The sequence below is a fragment of the Harpia harpyja genome, chromosome 14 (assembly GCF_026419915.1).
Source record: "Harpia harpyja isolate bHarHar1 chromosome 14, bHarHar1 primary haplotype, whole genome shotgun sequence".
NCBI classification, from domain to species: Eukaryota; Metazoa; Chordata; class Aves; order Accipitriformes; family Accipitridae; genus Harpia; species Harpia harpyja.
In genome coordinates, this window is record NC_068953.1 from 4,761,309 (window position 1) to 4,789,073 (window position 27,765).

At 44.5% G+C, this 27,765-nt stretch overlaps 2 protein-coding genes across 11 annotated transcripts in view; both read right to left on the bottom strand.

The window, feature by feature from the left end:
* The window catches only part of RHBDL3 (rhomboid like 3), a 70,426-nt gene extending 57,944 nt beyond the window's left edge, over positions 1-12,482 (bottom strand). For both annotated transcript variants that reach the window (XM_052807788.1, XM_052807787.1), the window contains exons 1-2: positions 12,348-12,482; positions 8,759-8,782 (exon numbers count right to left, since the gene is read on the bottom strand). In XM_052807788.1, coding sequence (XP_052663748.1) covers positions 8,759-8,782; positions 12,348-12,467 — 144 coding nt within the window. In that variant the 5' untranslated portion in view covers positions 12,468-12,482. The remainder of the gene's footprint in view (positions 1-8,758; positions 8,783-12,347) is intronic.
* Positions 12,483-19,653: 7,171 nt separating this feature from the next.
* The window catches only part of RHOT1 (ras homolog family member T1), a 28,106-nt gene continuing 19,994 nt past the window's right edge, over positions 19,654-27,765 (bottom strand). For 4 of the 9 annotated variants that reach the window (XM_052807490.1, XM_052807491.1, XM_052807497.1 and 1 more), the window contains 2 exons: positions 22,293-22,436; positions 19,654-20,806 (listed from right to left, as the gene is read on the bottom strand). In XM_052807490.1, coding sequence (XP_052663450.1) covers positions 20,689-20,806; positions 22,293-22,436 — 262 coding nt within the window. In that variant the 3' untranslated portion in view covers positions 19,654-20,688. Of the gene's footprint in view, positions 20,807-22,292; positions 22,437-24,424; positions 25,526-27,765 lie in introns of those variants that run through there. The other 5 variants (XM_052807496.1, XM_052807494.1, XM_052807493.1 and 2 more) reach the window with 2 other exon arrangements.

Here is a 27,765-nt window from a genome sequence, read left to right on the forward strand (position 1 = left end):
TCCAAGTGTGATAAAGCAAACATGCAGCTCAATAAAGATTCTTCAGACACTTAATTTAGGTCGGAAGTAAGTTATTCCTCCAGCCATGGTCTCCAGGCACAGCTCAGTGACCAAAGACAGCAGCAGCAGGACCATCTCCCATGCTCTTCACAGCAGTCTCCCCCAAAGGGGCTGCCTAAATGCACAAATCAATGCAAAATAAACATTTCTCCAAAACCCAAATACTATTGTCAGCGGACACATGAAGGAAAAATGTTTGTGCCTTCCCTGCTGACCGGGAGGAGAACAACCCAGAGACATAAATCCAGTGATAACAACACCATGCAAAAGCAACTCCTCTATGAGCAACCAAGAGGGAGTAGCTGAAGGAAGAGGCAGCAGTTCAAACGGAAGAAGGAACCACATTAAACATTTTCATTTTCCTCCCCGGTGCAAACAACAAGGCTAAAAAGCAACATCCTTCCATGGAGGCCACTGCCTGCAGTGAGGAAAGATGCTCAAGGCCCACTTCCCATTATTTCTCAGTGGGAGGGTAAGTAAATGTGGAAGAGGAGTGGCAGGAAGCCAGCAGAGGGAAACAAGCATCTGGCTCTGTTTCAGAGCCAAGGGGCAGAACTAAAAACCCACTTTGCTCTCCAAATCCCTTAGGGCACACACCATTCTGGTACCAGCCCCACCAAAACATACAGTTGATGTTAGACATATAATGGGTCCAGGACAATTGTCACACTTGTGCTTCAAGTGCTTTGCTAGACCAAGTCAGAGCACACAGGATCAAGTCCTCCAGCAGTTTTTGTGAAACTTTCCATTTTTCACCTTTTATAATATTGATCCTTTCTCTGCTGAGAGGTAAGCTTGGCTATGTCTTGCTGGCTGTAGGCTGTCATCAACAAGCACTACCACTACAATCGTACATCACAAACAAGTATGCTACACAAAGCAGGGTCTCCATCATCACCAGTACCTAATCATGAAGGACCACAGAGGCAAAGAGATGCTTCCTCAGGGAACACTGCCCTGAAGAAGTACATGAGACCAGAGGTTTGATGATAGTCACAAACAGCTTTGCCTTCAGCAGCCTCATTTATTTTTTCCTCATGCAACCCAGGAAACTCCAGAGTATATGCTACTTACAGAGTATGTCAAGTATCAAAGAACATGAAGAACAGTTCCTAGGGGTAAGATTGATCTTGCTTGTTTAACATTAGTTTCACACATTGTTACTCTTCTCACTAGCAACACAGGGTCACTGCAGACAGCTGTTCCTAAGCAACAGGAACATATACTAAGAATACATACATTCACTGTGTCTTGCTAGTGCTGGGGTTTTAGTTTTAAAGTTGAAGGAATTCAAGGTCCAAATGAGACTTGGTGTAATCACAAACATTCAGGACTTTCACTACACATTTCACCAAAACATATTGTCTCTGGTTATAGAATATCCCCAGCATCATCATGAGCAGCTGAATCAGTGGGGATGCCACCACTCAGGAGACTGGGAGAGGAGAGGAGAGGAGAGGGAAAGAAGTGACTGTCCCAAGTGCTACAGCCTGAACAGGCAAACAGTGCAAGGTTTGAATCACATAAAAATCCAGAGCATTCAGAGATCAGCGTTCCTCAGCAGCCTGTACATACAACAGTGCCGGAAAACAGGTCATCATCTGAACCCCATCAACTTTGTCTCGTGGAGTGTTGGTACCAAGCTGCTTTCAGACCAACACATTGTACAATGCCTAGTGAGGAGGCAGAAAGAGATCACAGCTTCCTTGGCTGCTGTCAAACTCAAACACGCCCACTGCTGCATTTAATTTGCAAACGTACCCCAGTACATTTGCACTGACTGCAAATACCGGAAGGCAACGGGAACATCATACTTCCTACTGCAGAAGAGAAACACTTGCTTTCCAGGTCTGGTAGAGAGTAACTTTAAAAGCCCTGTAAATGTTACAGGCATAAGTCATGATGGTGTAGAAAAGCACCTCCAAACTGTTTCCACTCGCTAAGCAGCTGGTTTATTCCTTTGGAGACAGGATGATCTCTTCCCCTTCTCTGTCATATCAGAGCACACAGCCACAGAGCACAATGCACCAGCTGATTTGCAGAACAGCATCAATCCACTCTGTTTATGGCTTTTTTCCCCCCTTTCTTTTTAAACATGTAGGCTTAAATGTTTTTATTGCTTCAGTGATTTTCTATGTGCAAGACAGGATTTGAGAACAATGCATTAGCAAGGATCTATGTGCCTAAAAACCATCCTGGTCATTCAGCTGACATGGCAGAGCATACGCTACCAAAGCCTCCCACTGCAGCTGGGATCAGAAGGCAGCAGAGAGATACAACGCTCTCAATGCAGCTTGCCATCCCTCTCGGACGCTGCACTCTAATGTGCAGGTTTCCAGGCAGATCAGACATGGAAGGTACACAAATGTGTAATGAGTAGGAAGCCTCCTGAGGCTTTTACAAATCTAGAGACATCAAGCTGCCAATAACTCACGAGCTGTGTAAGACTGACTCAGCCTCCATGTGCTTTTTGGTGTGTGTTATGACTCCTTGCAACATTTCAGGAGATGCCTACTTCTATCAGCACAAGCTTAATATTGCTGTGTTTGCTACACTGCTGATGTCTAGTTCATATGGACAGCTTCTACTCCCAACTTTCTGCACTAGGCAAAGCCAACAGCCTGTGCACAGGCCGGTGGGATTGGACAGACGAATAACCAAATAGCCAGGGAAGGGGAAATGGGATAGCTGACCACAAACCTTTCATGCTGCAGGGAAGGTGTAAATACAGACAATCCCAGAGACCCGTATCCAGCTTAAGGGCTGGCTGGTGTTCAGTGTACAGAGGTATTAGAAGATTAAGGAAGAACTTGGGGAATTTCTGCTGTTCATCCTGCAAGAGGCGGGAAGATCATTAATGACCTCCATGTAGCTTTTTCGTGCTGAGCCATCACTCCAGGGTATCGTGGCTAAAAGCCAAATCTGGGTATAAGCCTTGAAGTGCTGGGAGATTGCCATCCACTGTAACAGCACTGGGGACAGACACAGGCTAATCCAGGCATGGTAAAAGACAAGACATTACCCCACGGAGGGAATAGTCTCTCAGACATCTATTTGCTGCTCAATGCCTCAGTTTCCCTCCTTGACTGAAGGAAGGATAAATTCCCCTCCCCTCTTTCCCAGGGGCTGCTGTATTCAAAAGAGCCTCTGGCAGAAGGCAGCGAGGGGTTGATAATCCAGACAGCAACAGCAAACCAATCTCCTTCAGCAAAACCAGATCCTCTCTTACCAGCCCATTCTTCCCTTCAAGTCTGTCCACAGGGCAATGAATTTGAAGGGACTCTTTTTCTTTTTCCCAACTCCATAACCCAAAGTGGAGGAGTCAAAGGGTTAATGCTGCATGACAAAGGTCAACCCAGTTTGGGGGGGAGGAGAAAGGGAAGCATTGTGGCCACAGACAGCAGCTCCCTGCGACCAAAACGCCACTTGAGAAATGTAAAGTGATGGCGCTGCTCAGAAAAAAGGCCTGAGAGCCCTGCCTAAATCCCAGGGCTTTATCGCTCACAAAAGCCCAGCCCCTTGAGTGATTAATCGTGTGCTCCATGGCTGGGCGCCTCAAAGAGCAGCAGATGACACATGCCCAGCTGCTATTGCCGCCCCTCCTCAAGGTAGCGGGGCAGAGGCAGGTGCACTCCCAGTGCCCTCTGCTTGAGACTAATCTATTCTCCCTCCTTGTCCTCTGCCTTTCATCTACTCCAGCAGCCCACGCTGACAACTGTAAATGAGATTAGACTTCGAGGCGTGGGGCAGATGCAGAACCCCCTCCGTGCATTGCCAAGAGACCCTTGTAGCTTTTAAAGTGTCTTTCCCCTTTACAATGCACAGCTTGGTGGAGGGGGAGAAGGGGGCAAATTTTTTGTCAGGCTCACAGAAGCATCTAATATAGCAGACAAGGCAGACCCTGGTTTTAGGGCCTGGTTGCTAATCTGCCATCATCATGGACAGTCTTCCCACCAGTAGCTCTAATTCTCCAGTTCATGTTAGGAGATGAAGTACAAGTCTATGACTATTTCCTAATTCCAGTTCCTATAAACTCCTCTTTGCAGCACCACTCCACTTAAATGTGGACATATGTCCTGACAAACACTACTCTAAAAAGGCAGCAATAGTCCAAAATTTAGGCAAGGACTTGAAGGTTGCATACAACCCTGTGTACAACCCCCCTGCCTGTACTGCTGCTCTCACTGCCATCATTCCCTGTTCCTCATCTTGCAGTTTCTGTTCCTCCTGCTCCCAGTGACCCACAAAAACCAGCGGTAAGACACAAGCAATTTGTCAGAGAAAGTGGTAAAATCTCCAGGCATAAACCACTGCCCAGAGCTCAGAGACACCTGCCTGGCGAGGTCTTCCAGCCACAGTCGGCAGGGGTTAGCCAGCAACAATAGTCAGGGAAACTTTTCAAAGTGAAGTGGGATGTTTAGCTCAACAGTGCCCCAGTAAACAAATTGGAACTTCTTTTACACTGTGGGAAATAGCTCGTCCTGCCTGTGTTAAAAGCTATCCAGAGGAAAGGGACACAGTTAACATAAAAGATCACTGAGTACAAAATAATTCCCTTTCTCGGTTACCGCCAACCGTGATAATAGCTGGCCTGATTTTATGGATTGCTTTGCAATTTCAGTCGTGCAGGAACCAGCACTGGATTTAAGAAGCTGCAAAGTCAGCATATTTTCAAGCATATTTTAATGCTTTATGAGCATGGCAGAGCAGGTTCAGCTGCACCCACTGCTGGTAGTGTCAGCAACTGAACTCTTCCTGGTAAGTGCACCTCTGGTCCAGGATATCTCTACAGGCTTGTTTCTGAGCTCAAGTTTTCCATTAGCTGCCTACACAGACTGGGTAACTTGGCATCTCTCTGCATTCCCCATAAACTCTGTTCATCTGTTGCCATCACACCCACGTACAAGTCTCAGGAAGGAATCCAGGATTTCTAAAGCAGCTGCAACAAAAAGACAGCCTGGATTGACAAGCAATAGGATCAAGGTGCTGAGCCAGTGAGGAGGGTCTTTTGGGAGAGTTTTGTGTATGTCTATTTAAAACAAGCTTGTTGTCATGACTACAAACCAGGGTACAGGTGAGAAGAAGTGAGAACTGAGGGCTGATAATGTTAATTCACACTTGAAATCTCAGCAGCCATAGGGATGGGGAAACAGAGAAGATGATAGAAGCCCTTGGTATCTAACAAGGCTAAAAGCCACCTTCAGAAGGCAGGTCTGTCCTAATAATGAACATTGTCCTCCTAGATAGCCCCTTTCAGCCAGCACAGCCAAGGGCTGGATAATACCGATTAGCTACAGTCATCTCTAAAGCAGGGGCACTGGGGACATGGAGGCAAAGAACGGCACCAAGGCCCTGGAAAGGACATGGCAAAGCATGAACAGCCCCTCAGGAGACTGATCTGCAGACTCACTCTAACCATCAGACAACTTGGCTTCAACAAGGACAGTGAGATGTTCTCATGTCTGCATGCAAGGCAATTAACAAGGGATCTTATTAGCACAGAGAAGTGTGAAACTGTCAGGACCTGCTCCTGGGATTGTCACATTTTTAACTTTACCAGAAGATTAACAAAAAAATGTTTTTTTGGCCAGTCAAGAACAAATGAAGAAAAACCCCAAGTGATTGCAGAGGGATGGAGAGAGGCAATGCCTTGCTCTGCTCAGAGCTTGGATTCCACACAGAGATGGCATGGAGAGCTCAGCGACAGTGCAGTCTCTGCAGAAGGCAGCAGATGCGGAGCTAATGTGTGTGTGGGGGTGGAGGGTGTTTATGAGCACAATAAATAAATGTATGAATCCCTATAAAAGTTCCCATATAAAAGTGACTTAGAGCTGCCCGAGGGCCATGGCCTTGTAATAAAAAACCCATCTCGTAAGCACAGTATGAAGCAGCAGCTGTACTATAACTGCCTGGCTGCAGCACTGAAAAGCTATGAGTCTGCCTGCTCCCAAACTCTTCGGTGAAGTGCTGACCCCACAAAATGCAGGAGGAATTTTGGTACTTGCTTCAGTGTAGCCAGGATTTTGCCCTGGAAGGGGCTTCTTTGAACCTCAAAGCCTAGGAAGCAGTTCTGGATCTGCCTTTTTGCCAAATTTGAGTTCTTTTACTCCTTAAAAAGAAGCAATCTGCAAGTGGCTGGAGATACTGGCTTGAGTCACTGACAGTTCCCAGTGTGACAGATTAGAGCTGGATCAAAACAAATAAAAAATTCCCCCAGAAAGCATTGTCAGTCACTCCTCTCCCCAAAAATCAACAAGCAAAAAGCATGGCTTTATGGCTGAGCAGCAATTTTCATCAAGAAGTTTTGAATTTTTAATTTAAGATGTTGGGGGGGAGTCATAAAAAAACCCAAACCCTTTAATTTTGTATGTCTAAATACAAACACGCTTTTTTGTCAGTAAACCTAAATAAAAATATTTTTTTTTAAATCTGCCCACAAGAAAAAAAAAGCATTAATAATAATTTCTTCCCCCCTCAAAGGCAAGGGGGGGGGCAAGTGCTGACCCCTCCCTTGCATTGTTTGCTGTCATACTCCATCACTCCAGACACATGAGACTTGCAGATTCCCAGCCTGTGAACTTCCAGCTGCTCTAACACTTTCTCCAGAGCCTTCTCTTGCTCTGCTGCTCTCCTGGTAGGTGGTGAATGCAGAGGCGCACGTGTCTCAGCTGAGAGGGTGGCTATTAAACTTCAGTCCCAGCCCATGAGTCACAAATGCACAGGGTACGTGAATCCTCGGCCACCCATTTCCACTCCAAGTACCCATCAGGCCAGGTCATATCTCCCAGGGAGGGCTGCAACTGTTCTGAGTTTCAACACACAGGCTTTCTTTAGTTATTAAGACTGTCCTCGTGTTTCATATGGATGCCAATCAGAGCTAAACAAAACACGACCCTCTCCTGCCAGCATAGAGCTGCTGGGAGTAGCAACCTTGTTCCGTGACAAACAGCATCTTGCAATACACTGCAGGGCTAATTGCATTGCATTGCTGATACAACGCTCAAGGAAGACGTCAGCTCCTTGGCTTTGCCCACAGGCAACAAGGACGTTATTGATTTATTCAGGACTTACGACTAGTTGTCACAGGTTGCATTCTCTTTGATAATAAAGCCTTACAGACAAGGCTTAAATTTCAGCTGCAGCCTTAATTGAAACATAGCTAATTACTGAAGGTCTGTCTTTACAGCCCATTCCCTTGTTACTGGGGTAATGTTCTGTAAATCTAACAGTCAAACTCTCTCCTCCCTTAGAAAGAAAAAAAGATGGAAAAAAACCCCCATCTACTATTCAAGCAAGTCCAGTGGGAAATTACAGATTCCTCTCTTTGAGCCCGAGGTAGCTTCCAGCCAAGAGCCCCATCCCACAAGGGTTCAGTGACTTCAAAGGATGCTTGTAGAATCAGACTCCAAATTAAGGCCAACGTTTGAGACAGGGGAGAATTCAAAGTGGCTGAAACAAACATTCAGCCCAGACCACAAGCAATTTATCTTGCATCCACCTTTTGAGTGGCAGCATGCCCTATGAGCCCCAGCAAATTGAAATACACCACACAATTTAGGTGTGATCAACAATTATAGTAATCTAATTCCCAGCTGCCAGCTTGCTTGACTGTATGACAACAAATGTACTGCAGTCCAGACACGTGGATTAGCAGTCGGTCACAGCTAACTGGGTATGAATGAGCACTCATCAGAACAGGCAGTCCAGTTATTAGCTGAATGATAACGGGACCCCCAGGGTACCAAGGACATCCTTTCCCAGAGACTGCACCACAGCTTTTGGCTTTGCAGTTCAGCCAGACACAGAAGCAAGATTATCGCCTCATAAAGCAGGGACAAAATCCCATCCGAACTTTAGTATTGCCAGGACGATGCCAGCATCAGAGTGAGCTCCCTTACAGAAGGTGACATTTACACGCACACACAACAGCACAAAAGTTTATGACATCAAGAGAGTGCTGCAGTTTAAAAGCAAGTCAACCTTAGAAAAATCCTTCAGTTTATAGCTGCTTCACATTTCAACCTGGCAGATGGAAGGAATATCACAAAGCAAACATGTCAGTTAAAGCAGCTAAAAGCATAATTTACAAACTGGAATCCGCAACCCAAATTCTCAGCAGCAGTAACTCAGAGCTTTACAGAGCTGCGCTGATTTCAGCCACCTACAGATCTGACCCACAAGGCATTTACCTGATACAACCATAGTCTTTGGCACAGAAGCAGATACTTTGCTAATTCTGTGCAAGTTTAAAGCAGCAGGTCCTCCCCTGGAGGATGTAACCCCGCAGAAGTTAGTTTAGCAGCTGGGGAGCCATTTCAAAAAATACAGTGCTGGTTTTACAGGTCATAGTTTGCCTGCCTCAAAGAGTAGAAGATCCTTTAATCCACAGAGCAAGGACAGCACAACTGGCAGCGAACAGAGCACCTGCTGCAGCACCTCGGCTCAGCCTCTGTGCTAGTAGGGATGGCCAGGCTGGGCCTGCTTCTGTCCCTGGCTACTCTGAAGAGGAATTGAGAGAAAGGCCCAAAGCAGTAGTGATAATTATGACTTGCACACCAGCATCGTGGGAACTGGGAGCACAGAGCACATTATCCTTGGCTGTATTTTAAATGCAGAGAAAATCTAGTACAGAGGAAATTAACTGGAGGTTAGACACTTTGCTCACAAGACAGAGACAATATATCAGTTGTTCACATACCTGATCAAATAGGGCTTTCCAGTGCTGAGAGGCAATGCATAAGGGAGGAAAAAAGAAAAAGAAGGTATAAGAGCAACGACATTAACATGCAGTAAACTGTAGAAGTATATTCTAACAAAGAAATAACCAAATGATTTAGTGCCATTTCCAACATCCTTCTTCATCCCAGAATCACCTACCCTTCCGGGGGGAGGAGGCAGGGGGAAGCTACCAACCACAGGGAGGACAGTTTTCATTTACAAATCCAAATTAGGATGAACTCAGAACATTCATGTGTTAATTCTGTTTTCTCCTGCTTTGTCTTCTTGCAGGCAAGCAAGGAATAAAAGGCTTTTTTACTCACAGGGATCAAGAAAGCTTGGTGTATACTGAGGGGAGGGAGGAATTAGCAATGGTTTTTCAGATCACTTTCTGAGATCCTGTGGCCCAACACTGACCCACAGACTGCCTTGCAGGTTGTCAGAGGCTTGTCTGCTGCCTGCTCCTAAATGTGGCAGGGACTTGCTCCAAGGTCTTCGATAACCCATCAGTTCTTTGAGCCTCACACCTCCACATCTGAAAAACGGGTAATTCCTCTCACGCAAGGTGGGAGGGTGGAAGGCTGGAGGGAGCCCATTACAAGGATTTACCCCACAACTTTCATTCTAGAAGATCTGCCTTAAAAGCTCTGTATAGGAGGAAGCGCCACTTCAATACTGATGACCATGTGAACACTCCACAAGTCCTTGTCACTTTGGAACAGAAAAAACAAGCTGGTGACTGCCTCTGATTTATGCTTTGTAGAAAGACTGATGTCAAGCCACCTCCCTGCCCCAGGCTTGCTGCCTCACTGTCCCACAGAACAGAGGAAATTCCTAATGAATTGTTTAAGGCACTGTCTCATCTCTCCTGGATTTGGGGGGCCAGCTGAGAAGAGAGCAACTTCCATGGGGCAACAGTGGGGTAACCACTGGCTTGGGATCCCCAGAAAAAACCTTGCACATTTCCAGCTCTCCTGTCTGAAGCGCTGTTCAGCACAACACTGTTTCTGCTTCATTCACCTTCCCAGGAAAGCAAAATTAGTAAAATAACAAACATCAGACTCATAGAAGCAAACGTCCTCACTGTGCTATATGCAAAGCAGAGCTCTGGTGAGGGTCTTAGCTAGTCCTGGAAGAACATTTCCTTTCACATCGTAGGCAGATCTAAAGCAGAATTGACTGGAGAGACAGTGGGATATCAGGCCACTGAATTCCATTTAATCAGTTAAGTTGTTGGCTCCCCTCCTCTCCATGCCTCTATCCATTTATAAACTCCCATTTATCGTCATAAATCAGCCTGGCACTTTAAACAGAACATTTTGGGACTGCCTGAATCCTGGCTTTGTGGAACGCTGCTCTGAGAGCTGTAATGACATCACAGCTGAGCTGTTATACACTGTCAAGGCTGTGACAGCCAAACCTCCACTACGTAATATTTTCGTGGTTAATAACACATAAAGAACTGACCTTGTGTCAGTTCTTGCTGGCCAAGCCACACAGCTTACATCAAGCTCTCAAATGTAATAATAACAACAGAAAATCAACCCCCAGTTAGGTCTCAGGGGGGCATGGTCCTAGCACAGAGCAGTTTGAATTTTCAGAGATGATGCTCTGCAGCCTGCTTGTTTCAGCAGGAAATCTTGGCTGAGGAGGAGGAGGGCATTTACACCACTTCCTGCCTTTCCGACTTGCAGATGATATACGATACCTCAGGCTTCTCTCAATCTATTGCCAGGTCTCAGCAGCTTCCCATAAACAATGCAACTGCACGCTCTAGCTCCATTTTGTTGATTGCAGAAAACAAGGTACCAGAGTCAAGTAACAATGCAGATCCCAGCATAAGTAACAGCAAGACACTGCGAGCTGGATCAGACCCAAGCTGTCCTACCTCAAGGTCAAGCAGCAAGTCAGTAGCGGAACTAGGATGAGAATCTAGATTTCACCAAGGAAAGCTCATGGTCCCTCTCCTGTCTCAAGAGCCCAATCCTGCCAGGCACTCAGCACTTCAGCGTGTCTTGGGCTCCTGGCAGGATTGAATTGCTAATGGCTGCATTCGTGTAGAGGCTGGAGTAACTCCAAAGGGCCCATGTGTAACACAACAGGAAATCTTTCTTGTAGACCATCCAGACAAGCACAAAACTTGTCAGGGAGGAAAAGGTCACAGTCCGAGGTAAGCAAGCACTGGGATTTGGCAACCTGGACTGTGAAAGCTCCTGGAAAGCCACCCTTTCCGAGTGAAAGCTACACATGCCCCTCATGGGTGAGGCATGCTCCTCTTAGGACCGGCTGGCAGTGTTGTAGCAGAGGTCAAACTGCATCACACGGTTCCTCCTGCTGTACAGTGCTCAGGAATACAGCCTAGGGAATGCAGCTCTACCAGGCAACTGCACTTCCTCTGCTACCCTCTGGGAGGAAAACCCAACAGCAACCGAATTCGAGGTGATTCAGAAGGAAGGGCTGGGGGACGAGGAGCAGACACTGCCCCTAAACAGCCCTAGATGGGCTCCTCCAGCAGTGTCATAAAAGTAGAGGGGAAAGGGGATGTGCCACTGCTGGAGGCTTAGTTCACAAGTGTCCCTTTCATATCGGTGCAAGACCTGAGACAGAGCCCGCTTCAGAAAGATGTTTATATCGCTGCTTCATGCCTTCACAGGCAGGAACAGACCCTGTGCTTACCTCTGCAGACTGAGCAGACACTTTGCACAGTCCTCATCCCAGCAGAGTTTGCTGGGAAGGAGGGCTGCGAGCAGTCCTGGGATGCACCAGGCATGCAGGATTTGCTCACGTTCACTCCTTCCCAGGACAGGTGCACAGCGAGCTCCTGCCTCCGGGACCGGTAGATGCAGAACTACCGCCACAGCTCTGCAGGCTTTGCTGCTCAGCCTGGCAGGAGCAGATTCGAAGCACGCAGGACCACTTGGTGTCCTTCTAGGCTGGATGAGCAGAGGCTGACACCCGGTGCCAAGTTATCCCACCCTCAGGTGCAATCGCAGCTCAGAGGGTGGAGAGAAGCTATCAGCCCTGCCGAGCCGAGCCAGGGAAAAAACTTCCTCGGCTGTTTGTTGCTCGGGGGCTGGAAGAGATAGATATCTGTCACCCTCCGAGTGGCTGGGACTCTGGAGAAGCTCTCTGTCCCCGGGAAGCCCCTCAAGCCAAGGCGTCAGCCCATCTCCAGCCTCCAGAGACGCCTCTGTGCGCAGCCCCGCTGCCCCTGCCCGCCCGGCCGCAGCTCGCCGTGAGCCAGCATCTCCCCGGCGGCGCGGCTCCGGGCACGGACACCGAGCGGACCGGCAGCCTGTCCGGGCCGCTGCCGCCGGGGCTTTCCGGGCTGGGGCTGGGAGGAGAAGGTAACTGCGGCCCCGGGGACGGAGACAGCCCGGCGGCTGCCGGAGCCCGCAGACACCCGGCGGCGAGGGGCGCGCAGGGCGGGGGGGACGACGGGTTTCCCTCGCCCCATAGGGTCAGCAGCCCCATTCCTCCCCCCATCCCGGACTTCATCTATAAATAGCTTGAGCCGATTAACCCGGCCCGGGGGAAAGGAGGGAAGACACCGAGCAAAGGAAACTTACATCCTCTGCGGCCATAGGTAGGACATCCTCGGAGTCCAGCACCTCGATTTCTTCCGCCTCTGAGCTGGCAGCCACAGCAGGGGAAGAGCTGGCGTGAGGCTCCGGCAGCCTGTCTCCCATGCTTGGAAACGGTCCCCCTCCAGCCCCCGCCCCCCCCCCCCCCCTTCTCCTCAGATCCTTAAAGAAATTAAACCTAGCTGCTGCTGCTTGGCAAACTTTCAAGCGCAGCCGAGCCTGCCTTCATGACTCCCGCAGCCGGGAGGGGAGGAAATCCTCCATCCAGGGAACATCCAATTAGCGCGGGCAGCGCTGGCGGGCGGCATCCCGGCCACCGGCTCCGGACGGGGCAGGTGACCCCTCCCCGCGCCGGCTCGGACAGCTCGCCTCCTCCCGCTGCCCGCCCCTGCCTGCGGCCGGGCGGTGTCCCCAGCCCCCAGCCCGGGGCACGGCCGTGCGCCTCCCCCGAGCCATGCCGGCCCGGGGGCGGGCCGGCCTGCCCTTCCCGGCGCGGGGGAGCTGCGCGTCTCTCGGGAGGGGGGGGGGGGGTGGTGGTCTCGGAGGCAGAGCCCGGAGCTGCAGCACGTCCGAGGTATGCGGGCTGAGCGGCGACGAGGCGGCGGGGGGAACTGCGGGTCGCCCCTGCCCGCGGCCGGGGGAGGCGGCGTGGCCCGCCCGGGCACCGCCTTCCCCCCCCCCCCCCCCCCCGGGGAGCGACCCGCGGAGGTTCGGCAGCGGGCAAGCCCCTGCGGCAGGGCCCGGCAGGTCTCAGCCCTTTCTTGCTGCCCTCTTCCCCTCCGAGCCCGCTCTGAGGTGCCTGCCATGGAGGTCCTGACGCTCTTGGTCTCGCTGAGCGAGTGCGGGCAGGTGGTAAGAGGTGCCGGGTCATTTGGGCTTTCTGAAGCTAACTTCTGTGTCCCCGAGAGTCTCACGGTTAGGGGCTGGTGTGGGGGTTTAAGTTTTTTACCACAATTATTTGTTCCTCTATGTCAAGATGGGTATCTTAACCATCTGGAGCCTGGATTAGGAAGTTGAGGAATGCCTTGACTGAAGGCAAAAATCCAGCAGTTTTAGCTTCTTCCAATCAAGTACAGAAATAGGTTGGCAAGGGGGAAGGGCAACCCGAGCCAGGCTGATCCGCATGGTGCCAGTGCCTCTGCTTTCTGCTGCACCGACAGCCAAAGCTAGAAAGAGCCCAGAGTCAGAGCAGAGACGGTCCAGCACCGCAGGCTGCGTTTTCTTGATGCAAGAGCTCCAATACCAGATCAGACATACCTCAGCCACAAGGATAGAACCATGCTAGAAGTCCCTCTTTTTTCTACAAATTTGTTTAAAAAACAAACAACAAAGAAAAGCAAAAAAAATCCAGATAGAGTATCTCTGGAACAGGAATGGGATCTTCCATCCAGCAGTAGCAGAGCATACAGCAGAGATTGTCTCTCCCATCCGCAGCTGTCATGAACTCCATACTGCGTATTACTTTTGATCTGGATCAGATTTGTCCCACACAGTGACAGGAAACCACACAGGCCAGTGCTCTTAGCCACTGGGTCCTAGCTTTTTAGTTACTAAAAGATTTTTCTGCAGGAAAAAGGGAACAGTGCCAAGTTCTTTCCATATGCCCACATGAGCTACACCTACCTAAAGCCGCCAGGGAACAGCAGGTTTCCACATCTCAGCATCCTGCACGGCTGGCACTAATTTAAGGTCAGGGCCAAGGGCTAAAATATCATCCCACACAGCTGAGCAAGGTCAAGTAAAGGGAATGATCCCCTCTGTCACCTGATCTGATTCCTTGGAAAGAACAACAGGAGAACTCAGTCCTGCAAATGATCCATATATAGGGAACAAATGAGTTAAGATGATAACCTTATCCTGTAGTACTGCACAGCTGCCCCATCCTGAACAAACATTAGAAAGGAATCTGTTACCTTCAAGGACTGCTAAGGTAAAAAACTTCCCTCTATTCATGGTTCTGAGCCCAGCTGATCACAGTCCTAGCCAAAAGATACTTTTAAAAGAAATGTCCCTTCCAGTATTTTGAAGATTTTTAGCTAAATTTTTAAAGCAGGTGCAAGAAGTAAACCCAGGACACTTGGATCTGAAGAGCAGAACTTTTCTACCTTGGCATTCAGGTGAGAAAATGACAACAGAATAAAAGCTCTTCAGGGGTCTCCAGTGCAACAGATGAACAAGAGGGCTTCTCTCCCCTTAATGACCAATACTGTCATCATCAGTTAAACAGAGCAGACCTTCTTCAGGTTTAAAGGTGATTCCTGCAGCACAGCATCCACTTCTTGCTTGTCTAGAGCCTGCCCAGCCTGCTCTCCCAAAGCATAAGAACAGGCTACCAAATCCAGTGCTTTTGAGAAGCACTAACCCACTTTACTCACAGAACACCACTCCTGCCAAAACATTCCAGGCACTAAACAGCTATTATAAAAACAATCTCTTTTTGATTAAAAAACTAAACCTCATCAAAACTTCAAAACAGATGGATAAGCAAAAATATGCTATGCCAACAGAAAGAAACAGCAGTCATTTAAAGATGTCTGTAGGGAGGAGGGAAGCGAGTTTTTAAAGTAAAGAGAGAATAAATGAGCTGAATTTCAGGGGTAACAAGTTCCACACAGTTGGGGACTGCCATGTCAAGAGCTCTGTATCGCCTCTGATTCCAGATGCTAGTGGGAAAATGCTAACCATGAAGTCTAACATAAATGCAATAAACAACAGGGAGAACCCCCAAAACCTTACCTTAACACCAAACTCCCACTAAACTGGAAAACTGCTGCAAAACTACAAGTTCATTTTTCTCCTCTAAGGAATGTTTTTCACTAGTGGTAATGATACTTTTTTCAGGGAAATATCTCTGCACATTGCACATATGAGCTAGTGCTGTGCTATAATTGTCACAGAAAGGAAATTAACAGCATTCTAATGAGGAGTTTTGTTACAGACAAATTATCATCTTCCAAGTCTGTGAGAGCCTCTTAATTTAGACTGCCATTTCTCCCCACTGCATACCGTGGTGACTCTACCTTGGAAAACAGCAATTGCTAGAGAAACTAGGGAACTGTGGGCAACCACTGAGCAGATGCAGACAGAACACAGAAGGGCTTCAGAAGAAACCTAGAACTTGAGATAATAAAACCCAATCCATTTTCACATTCAGTCATGTAGGCAACCTTTTATATTCCTAATACTGCAAACAAAATGTAGATATACGTCCTTCCTGCATTGGAAATGGCTAAAAAGGTCAGCTCATGAATATGCAATAAAAAGCGCTCAAAGCAGGGACCCAGCCAACATCTGTTAGCTAAGCCTCCAGGAGCAAATTAAAACAGTTTGTTCATGGGTCCTTTTTTCCCCCCAGTGTAGCCCCAACGAGTTTTTACAAAACTGCCCAGCCCTCACAACTGGAACTAAATGGAGCAACCTACCCAGTTTGATTACTGTACTGGAGCTCAGCCAGCTGGCCAGCCCTGGAAGGCAACTTCTGAAGCAAAATGCAGTATTTTGGATCAGAAGCCAAAAACACTGCACCCAAACACAACCCTAGCAAGAAGTTACATAGCACATACAAAGTTGGGACTGGATCAGACCAGTCAGATTAACCCCTTCAGACTCAAGAAAATGGCAAAAAATCTTTAAGGACCACAGATGGTATGAGATGGGGGTTTAAACTGTGTCCAAAAGGTAACAGTGGCAAAGGGCTCTTTCAGTATAAATGATACTCCTTGTGACTAGGACAATACAAGTTCACTTTTTAGGATGAGTATGAATTAGACTATATGTGTTGCCTTTTGGCTTCTCCCTGATTCACGGATACCTTCCCTCCTGAAGAGAAGGAATAGAGGGAAAAAATAAGGCCCAATCTCTTCTCTGATTTCTAACTTGTGTTGAAAGACTATCCTCCTGACCCTCCCTATTCCCCATGTTATACTTAGAACTTTTTCAAGTACAGCACTGAAAAAGTAGACTCTAGTCTTTCTACCTGCAGCTCTCTTCTCCCCCAGTAGCTGTTATTGGTTGCAGCTGGTTCTAATTGTCTTTTTGGTTATAGCTGGGGAAACAATTCAATCTGCCATTAATCCTTTTTTGGGTGGTTGTCTTAAGAGCGAGCTCTCCTGTCAGGTGAGCCCTGCAGTATTTAAGATGTGTCTCTGCTCCTTTTTAACTGTCACCTGATGGGGTCACAGCACACATTGGTAGGTTCATTCCAAATTAAAAGAATTGTTTCAAATGGAGACCGATTAGTAACTCAAGGTTAATTTCCAACGTAAAATCAAGTCATGCTTACAATTAATCCTGAACTGACAAGCTTTCAGACAGGAGGTCAAAGCTGAGGGGTGAAGGATGTGTCTCCAAGGAAGATGAATCAAGATCTTTGTCCCCTCTGTGACTTTATACCACAGCCAGGCGATTCACGCATCAGACTGAACAGGAAGAGGAGATGGAGTCTGGTTTGGGAAAATACAATGAAAAAAGTTGTTAGGAAACTGACAGGATCAGAGGAAAGACAAAAAATCACTGTTAGGAGATCACGAGTGAGCGGAGAGTTGACTGGGCTGCACCAGCCAGCACTCAACAGCAACAGCTCAACTTTTTAGACTTCCTTCTTTATGTGCTCTCCCAGTAGAACGGTTTCCCCTCACAGTGACTATAATCCTCACAAGATCCAGGATATCTTGGCCAGTGACACAGTGAACATCATAACTCTTACCTAGGCGGCAGAGCTACCCAGGTTTTCACAGAGCACACCAGCCTCCCGCCCAAAGGGAGCCGCAGAGAGAACTTGAGTTCTCTTCCCAGCTGTCGGTCTGAGCAAACTCCTCTCCCTAAACCAATGGAGAAGGCCTGGTTTTATAAAAGCACGTAGCGATCTAGTCCGTTCTTCACCTGCAGGCTGGCAGCCCCAGGAGGCCTCGCCGTGAGGAAGGGCAGAGCCTCACCTCGGGGCGGGGCGTTTCTCTCCCCCGCGGCACGACCCGCCTCAGCGCTGGCCGCCTTTTTTCCTCAGGGACGGCCCAGGGAACCCACCGCGGCTCTCCCGGCGCTGAGCTGAGCCGACGGCGCCGTTCCACACAGCGACGCCGGTGCCCAGCCGCCCCCCTCCGCTCCGGCGCCGGGAGCGGGCGGAGCCGCTGCCCTGTCAGCTCGGCGGCAGCGCGCCCCCTGGCGGCAACTCGCGCCGGGTCCCTCAGGCCAGCCGCGGGAACGGCAGGCCCGCCTTGGCTGCCAGGTGCCGCTTCCGTATTTCCATAGAAACGCGTCTCTTCCGAGGCTCGTTGGGTAACGAGCATAAAGCACGTTTAATTAACATGAAAATATTCACCCGTGAACACCTTTTCCCTCAAGTGGAAGCAATCTTACAACCCTAACGGCAGCCCTTTTCCAGGAAAGCGGCGATTCTGGTAGCTGAGCCCCAAAAAGCACTCGATGGGCGATGGGTGGCTGATGGGCGAAAGGTCTGGACCAGCACACCGGAGCCAGCGTTTCCTTCTGCACGCCCAGCACACAGACCCACGTCCGCACCAGCCTCCCCCACAGAAAAATACAGCAACGGGCTCAATAGAAGAGATTTGCAAATGACACAATAAAACACAAGCCACTCGTTGGAACGGCAGTTACAACGCTCTAGTACTTGGCACAGATGATAAGCTGTGTCGTTAATACAATACTTAAAAGATTTCTGTGAGAGGGTACTTGCGGAAGGTGACTGGGAATCCCAAGTGTAAATCCAGACCGTGGTATCAGATATTTAGAAGTGTTTTGGAGCCAACAGCCACTGACTGGTTTACAACAGCAGACCCTCCCCAGAACTCCAACCTCGGAGGCAGGCCAGGCAGTGCTGCAGAGCCATCAGTCTCTCAAAATGCACTTTAGCATCAGTACATTGGCAGTCTGAGATACATTTCTGAGAAATGAAGTCCTGAAATACCCTTTCAGAAGTGCATTGACGGGGGAGAGTGGTGGGAGTAATCGGCAGCATTAAGATCTACTAAATTAGAATTTCCCATCAGGAAAACAAACAAAAAAGTCTCAAGGCATGTAAATATCTAGCCTTCCCTGCTTGCTTTGATGGTAAAAGATCAACAGGCCCCAAAAGATCCCTGCAGATTAAGTTACACTATCACAGTGGTCTTCCTTCTTATTTTCTATCACAATGTGGTCCCCCTCTACCGAGGCAGGCATGTTGTACCTAAACAAAAGAAAAAAAACAACCACAAAACAAGTGATCTGTCAGCTCTTGAGAACACACTGTGCACTCTTCAGCTTTCCTGTGCCATTGCTGCATGGAACCACGAGCTCATGAGAAGTACTGTAAAAATTCAGGGACAGGGTAAAACATGCACTTGCTCAGGTCATCAGTTCGAAAGCTCTGCATAACACTGATGCATTTATTTTCTACATCATGGATGTCAGAAGACATCTCACAGAAAAAGAGTGAGAAATACTGTTCAACTACCTGACAAACCTTCCACAAGCACTAGCCAGTCACATTCAATAACTGGCACTTGTGAGACTGTACTGAACTACGTCCAGTTTCAGGCTTCCCAGTACAAGACAGACATTGACATACTGGAGTGAGTCCACTAGCAGAAGGCCACAGAAATGGGTACAGAGCTGGAACAGGAAATAAAGAGAGAGGCTGAAAGAACGGGTCTTAAGAGAAGGTTAACATGGGGGAAATCTAATTTCTGTGGTCTCCAGTTACCTAGTGGGAGGAGGATACAGAGGTCTCTAAAGATCACTTTCCCAGGAAAAATGATAAGATTTTATAAAACAGCATACACACCACCCCCAGAAAAATGTTAGCCCTCTTTTCCTCAAAAACCTTTTAGAAAATTACTAATTTTCCAGATAGAGTGCATCAGTTTACAGATTGAGAGCTTTCTAATCTTCTGTTGATAAAACTTTCTCATTCAGCTCCTCTTGCCTCGCTTTTCTGGAAGGTCAGTGTAATAGACAGGCATTAGCTTTCCCAAACAACCCACTGAAGTATTTACTTTTTCTTCTCCCACTCTATTTTGTCCTTGACAGTAAACAAAAAGTTCATGGTTGACTATGCATTTGTGTTTCTGCTTTAAAATATCATAGAAGTCACTTTTGTCTTCTGATAAAAATCAGAAATAAACCTCTAATGGAGTCATAAGACAAATCAAAAGAAACTACATAGCCAAGACATTTAAGCTTCAACAACTGAAGGCATCGACAGTATTCTCTCAGATAAAGGACAAGGTTTTATAAGGACCACCTTTCAGGGCAGTGGAAAGTGGGGCAGGGGGGGAATAGAGAAAAACACAAACACAGTACACAGTTATTTTATTGAAATACTTGAAAAGGCCAGCAATGGAAAAATAGGTTCGTCATGAGGAATTAATGTTTGATTTACTGGATCATAAAAAAGCTGTGTCTATAGGTAATTCTAGCCAGTTACAGAATGCACTGTGATCCATGCAACTAATATACTACAGTAGAATAGGCACTGTGTACTATTTTAGTTTTATCTTATACACTGCTTTCAACAGGTATGATCAACAGATGTGAGAAATTAAACAGCAACACTTTTCGAATTATAAACGTTTATAATATACAAATTTGCTCATCTGATTCATAAGGGTTATAAAACACAACATAGTGGAAAATGAAAAACACGAATTACACACAGCATATGAAGCTGATCTGGCAGTTTTTGAAGTTTACATTTTTCCTTTTAAGAGAAAAATCAGATGTCACTGGTCATGTAACATACAAAATCATAGGCCAGGACAGCAACAGTGATTTTTTTTCTTGAAATACATACTTGGGGAAATTTGTTCATCAGGTAAAAAGAATAGGTAAGAATGAAAATCACAAGTTCTGCCTGGTATAGCTTATAGTCCAAAAAGATGAAGTCACTTCAGATGAATGTGAAATAAATAAGCAACCCTTGAGGAAGTATGATCCTTGAGTTGAACCTACTCTACTGAAAATGAATTTCAACTATATACTAGTATGTCACCATGGTGAAACATCTAAGAACAGTATTTTGAATAGCTTTTTGGGAAGCAATGTCTTAGTGCTTTAATATGTACAGGTTATTTACAACAAATTCCCTTTTGGCCTCACAAGTTAAGCCATTTTAGCTGGCTGTTAAGATGCAATTCTTTTTTCCACGCATTATGCAATACTGTAGTAAGAGCTATAATTTAAAATAATCTTATGCATGAATTACAAATATTAATAAAGTAACTCTGCATATATAAATATTTCTAGCAGAATTTAAAGCATTCAGAATGTACATAAAAGTTTTTGTGTTTGTTTGTTTTATTTGGTAGGGCCAGATGTGCTTCTTCTCAGATCATCGTTGCTTTAGTAATGCTTTGTACATAGCAAAACCCAAAACTGCAAAGACAGTAGCACCAAAACTTGCTCGGAGCCAAAATGTAGAGCTCTTCAGGTCCGCTTGTGTCACATGCCTAAAATTCAACACACATACAAAACCAGGTTAATTCCATGACAGGAGTATCAGACAACTTGTGCCAAACTACTCTGCTTTTGGAAATTCATCACTACACTTGTCACAGTCAAGCAGCTTACAATTCAGCCTTATGAGTACTTATACAGTCATTTTACATTTTTTAAAAGCTTGGGATTTGATCTGCAGCTCTGATCACATTAGTAGATCTCACTGAAGTCAGAGAGCTCACACAGCTGAAGAGAAATGCAGGAGCAGATCATTAGTCATGAAAGTGGGGAGGGCAGTGTGTCGTCTTTGAGAGTACCAGCAAGCATTCATAAAAAGAAAACAAAAATAGCTAGCAAATAATTAATAATCCATAGCGAGAACAACTCTGTCCAGCAAAATCCTTTTTTTTTTAAATGTTGAGTTTGCATATTTCTGCTTTTCCATGAAAAAACTTTCCAGTTCTGTTGAATATCTACTTACACTTCTCCCCCAAAAAGAGTTTACTGACAAGTAGCAAGTAATATTTTTCCAAAAGCTAGAATCAAAAGGACCATTTGTAAATCCCTTTCTTCCCAGTACAGTCACAAGAACAGCAATAGAAACAATCATCCAATACCAAGCTGAAAGCTAAGAGAAAGTGCTTAGTGAAACAAGCAGTGACAATGGCATCAACAGAAGATGACAAGATGTAACAACAGTATGAAGTGACTGTATGACATAAAAAGCCACATCTTGCATGACAGTGGAGACAGCCAATGACCCAACTCTCCCAAATATTGCAAGAAGTCTGTGAGCATGCTCAGTTAAACATGGCTAGCCATCCTCAAAAGTAGTCTCAAGTATGACAGCTTACCATAAAGCAGGAGCTACCATTTCAAACAAGTTATCACAAATGCCATAATTCAAAGCACAAGAAGTTCCTGAACAATAGTAAAGGGTTTTTTCTGTTTGTTTGCTTGTTTTTGTTTAAGACAGAACTTGCAACAGAACTTCACTAGCCTATGTATTTTAGCCTGTATTAATCATCGTGGGTTACTCAGCGAAAGCTGCAGGAATATTAAGTACAAGGAGCATACACGGTGTACAAGAGAGTTCATATAGCGTAAACTGCAGAGCTATAGTGTACAAGCTGTTTAATAAAGCAGGAATTGTTACTTGCTATCAAAATATACAAAACCACTTTAGGATATTCTTTAGTAGACATTTGCAGGAGTAATATAAGCCATATAATCAGTGTACTGTCATACCACATGCTGACAAACAGGCTCTTTGGTGCACAAACAGCAGAACACAGCTGGTCTCTCAAAAAATCCTAATCCTGTTTTAAAAATATCTTGCTGGGTTATGGAACAGATCAAATTCATGAATTCCTGCAAGCATTAGTTTTTCTACAGCTAGTTTTGACAAACTCTCTGCAAACTAGATGTCAAGTGGTTTGCTGAGGGGAAGAAAGGGAAAAGGCAATGGCAAGGTCACCTTAGCTTGGCTGTTGTTACCTGTCTTCAAGTAAACGTGGACCAAGAGATGACTCCATGAAGATGGAATCTTCTACAAAGCTGACGGCGTGCACCTGCTGCATAATACTGCTCTCCTCGTCTGCTAACAGCATGGCCCCCAACTCATCTATGTAGGGTCTTAACCTTTTTACACACATGCACAGTTTGCAGTTCATAGCATGGCTCAACAACAGCGTCTCAAATATGCTCAAATAACAAAGCCCAAAGAATTTATCATTTTTAGCCGTCTAGCCCTGATTCTTGTGCAGTTGTTAAAAACTTAGTGCTTGGGGAAAACCAGAAATAAATGGAGTTTGTACTTTTGATGAGCTAAGTAATATATATGATTTTATGTAGCTAAATGCCATTGCTTTAAGGACAAAAGAAAACTGCTTAAAAAACTGAATCTCTTCCCATTCCATCCCCAAAGCCTCAACTTCCATGTGTCCGCAGCATACTGCAATACTCCTGCACCACATGCACGAGCTACAGTACCTGTGCCAAACACACTGGAATGAGTCCAACACTCATCAGACCTAAAACTGACAAGATCTCATTACTGTTGATAATTCAATTAAAGACTGAATTTTATCACTACATGTGGTGTTTTTTTTAGTAAAAGACTATACAAACCCTTGTCTTCAGATCTGTAAATTATAAAACTTATCTGTGTATGTAAAATAAACCACTTCTATGTAACACGACTTTAATAGATTATGTGACAAGCTCTGTTGGGTAAGTATTTGTGTCACTAACAATTCTCAAGTTTAATATGGTTAATTCAATACCCAACTATTTGTATAATTTAAAAAACACCCCTTTAAATGTGCAAATCACTGTTAAAATTGCAAATGAATGCTTTTGCATTGCCCCATAAAGCACTATCTCTCACATCTAGATTTTCTGATTCCTATCTATAATTTGCCTTGTTTTGACTTCTGCACGTGTCCATATTTAGTGGTATGCAAGAAAGTTGCTGAGCATGCTTCATCCTTTAAAAAACAATTAAAATATTCTCATTCATGATAAAATCCTCTTTTTATGTCTAAAGGGAGAGTAAATTGACTCTGATCCCTTTTCTAAGCCTAACAGTAACAGACTTTTTCATTTAAATAAAGGAACTAAATCAAGGCAGGGATTTGCCTTATAACCTCAAGAAAATCAACTGACTTCAGTAATAAGTGATTAGGGCCCTCTGAACATCTCAGCCCAAAAATCCAAAGTCCAAAAATACTTACTGAAATTCAGAACACTACGGATGTCTAATTGCTTTACATCTTTGAAAAAAAAATTCCAATTTTTCTTCCCTTAAATGTTCCTTATGCTGTCATAAGTTCCATTTTTACAACTTTGATCCCTAATATTGTTTAGCTGCCATTAATGGGGAAAAAAAAAAAAGAAATCTGTCTGAAATAATAAAAAAGGATCAACATTTGTTTCCAGCATAGGTTCTTTGACATGAGGGTAGATATAATGCAGAAAAACTTTTCTCAATACATACTGAAAAATTCTACCTCTTCAATAAATAATGTTCAAATTTTATTTCAGTGTAGTTGTGTTTATGAAACTAGTTTTTGCCAGTGGTAGAAATTATTACTGCCTTGCTAGTAAGACAGTAACTCTGAATTAGAAAAATTACTCTCTCCAAGGGCAAAACATATACATGTGCACATATACACACACACACAGTCGTAGTTAGGACTCCATAAATGAAGTTGTATTTGAAACTCTTGCTTATTAGTAATAATAACTAGCTTTCAAACTTCCCAAATAGATTGGTGTGTGTATTTAATCATATAATTAGTGCTACATATGTAAGAAAGTCTAGAAATTTTGCCTTTGGCATAAAATTCAGATTATAATGCACGTTTTGGAAAAAAAGATTTTTATTCAACCTACTCTTAATAGTGAGTCACATAACTTGTCACTTGTTGAATAAGATCTTTGAAATCTGTACAGTCTTTCTTTTAAGAGGCTTTAACAACTCACAAGAAGTTTGCAACGTTCGCTTATCAAGAGGTTAACTGAGCATGCCTGTCATGGTTACACACAGAAAATTGCCGAGTTATGGGCCAATACTGACACTTTTCCCCATGTCAGCAGCAGAAGAATCCCAAGCCTGGGAGAGTTCAAAAACATTCCTGTATTAACTACGAAAGCATTTTAAAAGCACAGTGGTGAGGCCAACCGCCTCGTCACGTGGCTACTCACACCAAAATTATAAGCAAGTTAATGCAGCCAGCAAGCAGCAGCAGCCTGCTCTGACAGACAATAGGTTCTAACAATAAAATATAAGCAACTGAATTCCAAAAACATTGCATAACATGCGCAAGCTGCTGCAGCTTCCCTTCGGGCACGTATTTTCCTAGGATGCAAACCAACTCCAGAAGTTAGAATTTTCCCCCATACATTAGTCATCTAAAATGTAAAAAGCTTCAAGTGCATCTTATTATCTACAAAACCTAAAAAGAATGTAAAATGCCAATTCAATATATTCTATTTGGAAAGAAATCAGGAGACACAGCTTTATAAATTTCTACTCAGTATGGGGCATTAAACAGTTTAGAGAAGGAGGAAAATAGGCAAGTAAAATATTGTTATACTGTCCTAATTTGGGGGACACCTAAGCATAGAGATAGATTTCTGCAATTAGATTTAATGGCAATATACTATAGTTTTGAAAAATAATCTGCATATACTGCACAGTGAAAAACAAATCCTGGGTTATACTCTTAAAACTTTCCCATTATTACAGAAAAATGAAACTATTGTCTTAACTTTAATTTCACAGAAGGAAGGTTTTCATAGAAAAAAAAAAATCTTACAAATAATTCCTGGAACAACCATGTTTTATATGCAAATAGAACTTCACTTCTATTCCACAATATTTAAAAACTTTAGAAAGAAGAAACACATGATCTGAGAAGTCTCCCTCACTGAACAACACAATTCTCATGCATTAGAATTATTTTATTTTTAAATTAACTTAGCTGACAGAAAAATGCCACTACTGTACAAGCAAAAGGCAACAAGTGAATGATTTAAAACCAAGAAAGCAGAAAAACACACTTAAAATTGATGCTCTGTTGTTAATAAAAAAAAAAGCTAAAAATCCAAGCTCGTCATTAAAGAAAGGGTTAGAATGACATAAGCAGAAACCTTCCTTTTAAAAACAGGTAAAACAATGTAGTAAAAAGAGATTAAGTGCCAGCCAGACAAATACAAATGAACACCTAAAGGAAAGAACAAATTAAAAATATAAAAATACTACAGGATAGTAAGAAGTCTCATACATGCATGTATAGTGCTTTGAATGCAGTGCCTTCTTCCTCAAAGAACCAATAAAACATGATCCTGGGTAGTTCAAACCAACAATCCCATTCCTGCACAATAAACATCTCCAAACTGAACTTCCACATTTGTTGAACTTGCCTTTCTGATAGTCTACAAACCCTCGGGAGAGTCTCTGAAGTTTGTCCGCAGAACAGAAACTGAAGGTGGGCGTGTATAGGTTTTTCAGTTGCATAGAGGCAATGCTCTTCCTTTCATTACTAAGGTGGAAATGTTCAAATGTGGAATTTTATTTTGCCTTGGTAACAGTGTTTAAGCATTACTTAGCAACAAATAATACAGGAAGGGGTCCAATGTGAAAAATTTCAGTTTACCTACTTCTACCATCTAAATCTTCAGAATAGGAAGGGATCAGGAGAATAAAGTACTCTTGAGAAACTTCCTTTACCCATCAGTTATCTAAACTTTTGCCCAACTATCTGACCTAATGGTAAGCACTTGTAAAGGCAAAATAAGAAAAGTTACATAAACTAATGACATCAGAAAATCCTTCTTGATTCAAATGCTTTCTCTAGTTTAATCACAAATCATTAGATTAAGAATGCATCCAAGGAGCTAACATTTTTAAACAAGAAAACCATCTCCACCCTCCTAAGTCTACAATTAGGAGCTATTCCCTCTTGTTTACAGGTATCTCAGCTCTACTATATATGCAGTTATATAGTAGTCCATGTACTGAATGCTGAATAAACTGTGGAAATGTGTTCGGTAAGGAAACACCTCTGACGAGCTAACTAGGAAGAGAGTTGGTGAGATGAAGTGAGCATACTGGAAACCTGCCACAAAACCCTAGTGACTAACTGAATGACTACAGACAAAGAGATTCTAGCAAATAATTTTTCCTTTCTGTAGGGTCAGTGGAAAAGACTATGAGGAATTCTCCCTACCTTGAATTACAGACTTTTTTAGGCAGCAGTAGATTCCTATGCGTATTCCACACTGTCTAGTGACAAGGTGTGGAACGACAGTATCCTGAGACTTCTCATAAAAAGACTGCAATACCTCAAGCCCTTGACAGTATTTCAGAGGAATGAAATGCAGTGTCTAATGCAGGACTCAAAAAACCCCACAGGCCCATACAAAAGAGAAACAAGCCACAACAGCTAATGTAGCAACCCAAAACCATTCCAACGAAATGAGGATGCATTATAGAGGTGATTTCAGCCTCAATAATAAAGAGTTGGGATTTTCTAGTAGTGTCTGCTGAATGAAGTTTGAGAGAGACAATATGCTAAGAGATTGCTGTTTCAAGGGATTTTTGTCTAAGGGGTGACTGCTGTAGAAGAGTTGCAGCATGAACAGTCTCACTCATATTCACAGTCTTGTCCTAAGCTCATGAGTTTTTCACCCTTCTCTGAACTCTCACTCTGTCGTTAACACTTTTGTCTTGGATTAAAGTGGTATTTCACAAAGATGCTCAATACTGTAGGTGGGTGTATCAGTAGGCCTCCTATGTGTGCGTAACTTACTTTTAAAGGAGACAGCCACTCTTATTTGGAGCAGCTACATCTGAAAACAGTAAAGTAGTAACATACACGGACAAGCAGCATGTCAAGATATTCTAACCATGGCCTTCAAATAAACACATTTATCATAGTTGCCTCCAAGAATCACATTTATCATATACACCTCCAAGAAGGCTACAAAGGATAGAACCACTACACTGCAAAAATTGTTCGGTTTGAACTCCCATTTATTGGGGTGAGGTGACAAGTGCTGAGGTGTTAGTAAATCATGTGTGTCAAAAACTGCCTGCAATATACACAGGACAAGGTATAGCACTGTTTTCAATGCTGAAAACCAGTTATCTCTCTTTACCAGTTGCTTTTTCCAAAGTGTTTGCAAATGTTTAACCATTTACCACTTCTTACATGTTGCGTTTTCTTCAGAGAGGAATTGGATGTTAAAAACTCTAGTTTTTTTTACACAAAACACCCACTCTGTGCAAACCAAGCATAACACACATACACAGAAATTCTATGAATTCCCAAATATCAAACAACTAGCAAAGATAAACATGTAATATGTTATATGATGCTGCTATAGTCAAGCCTTTATGAAAATATTTGTGTAACTGGTATCTATGAGGCACTGCCTCTAATCAATACTAAACAAACCTATA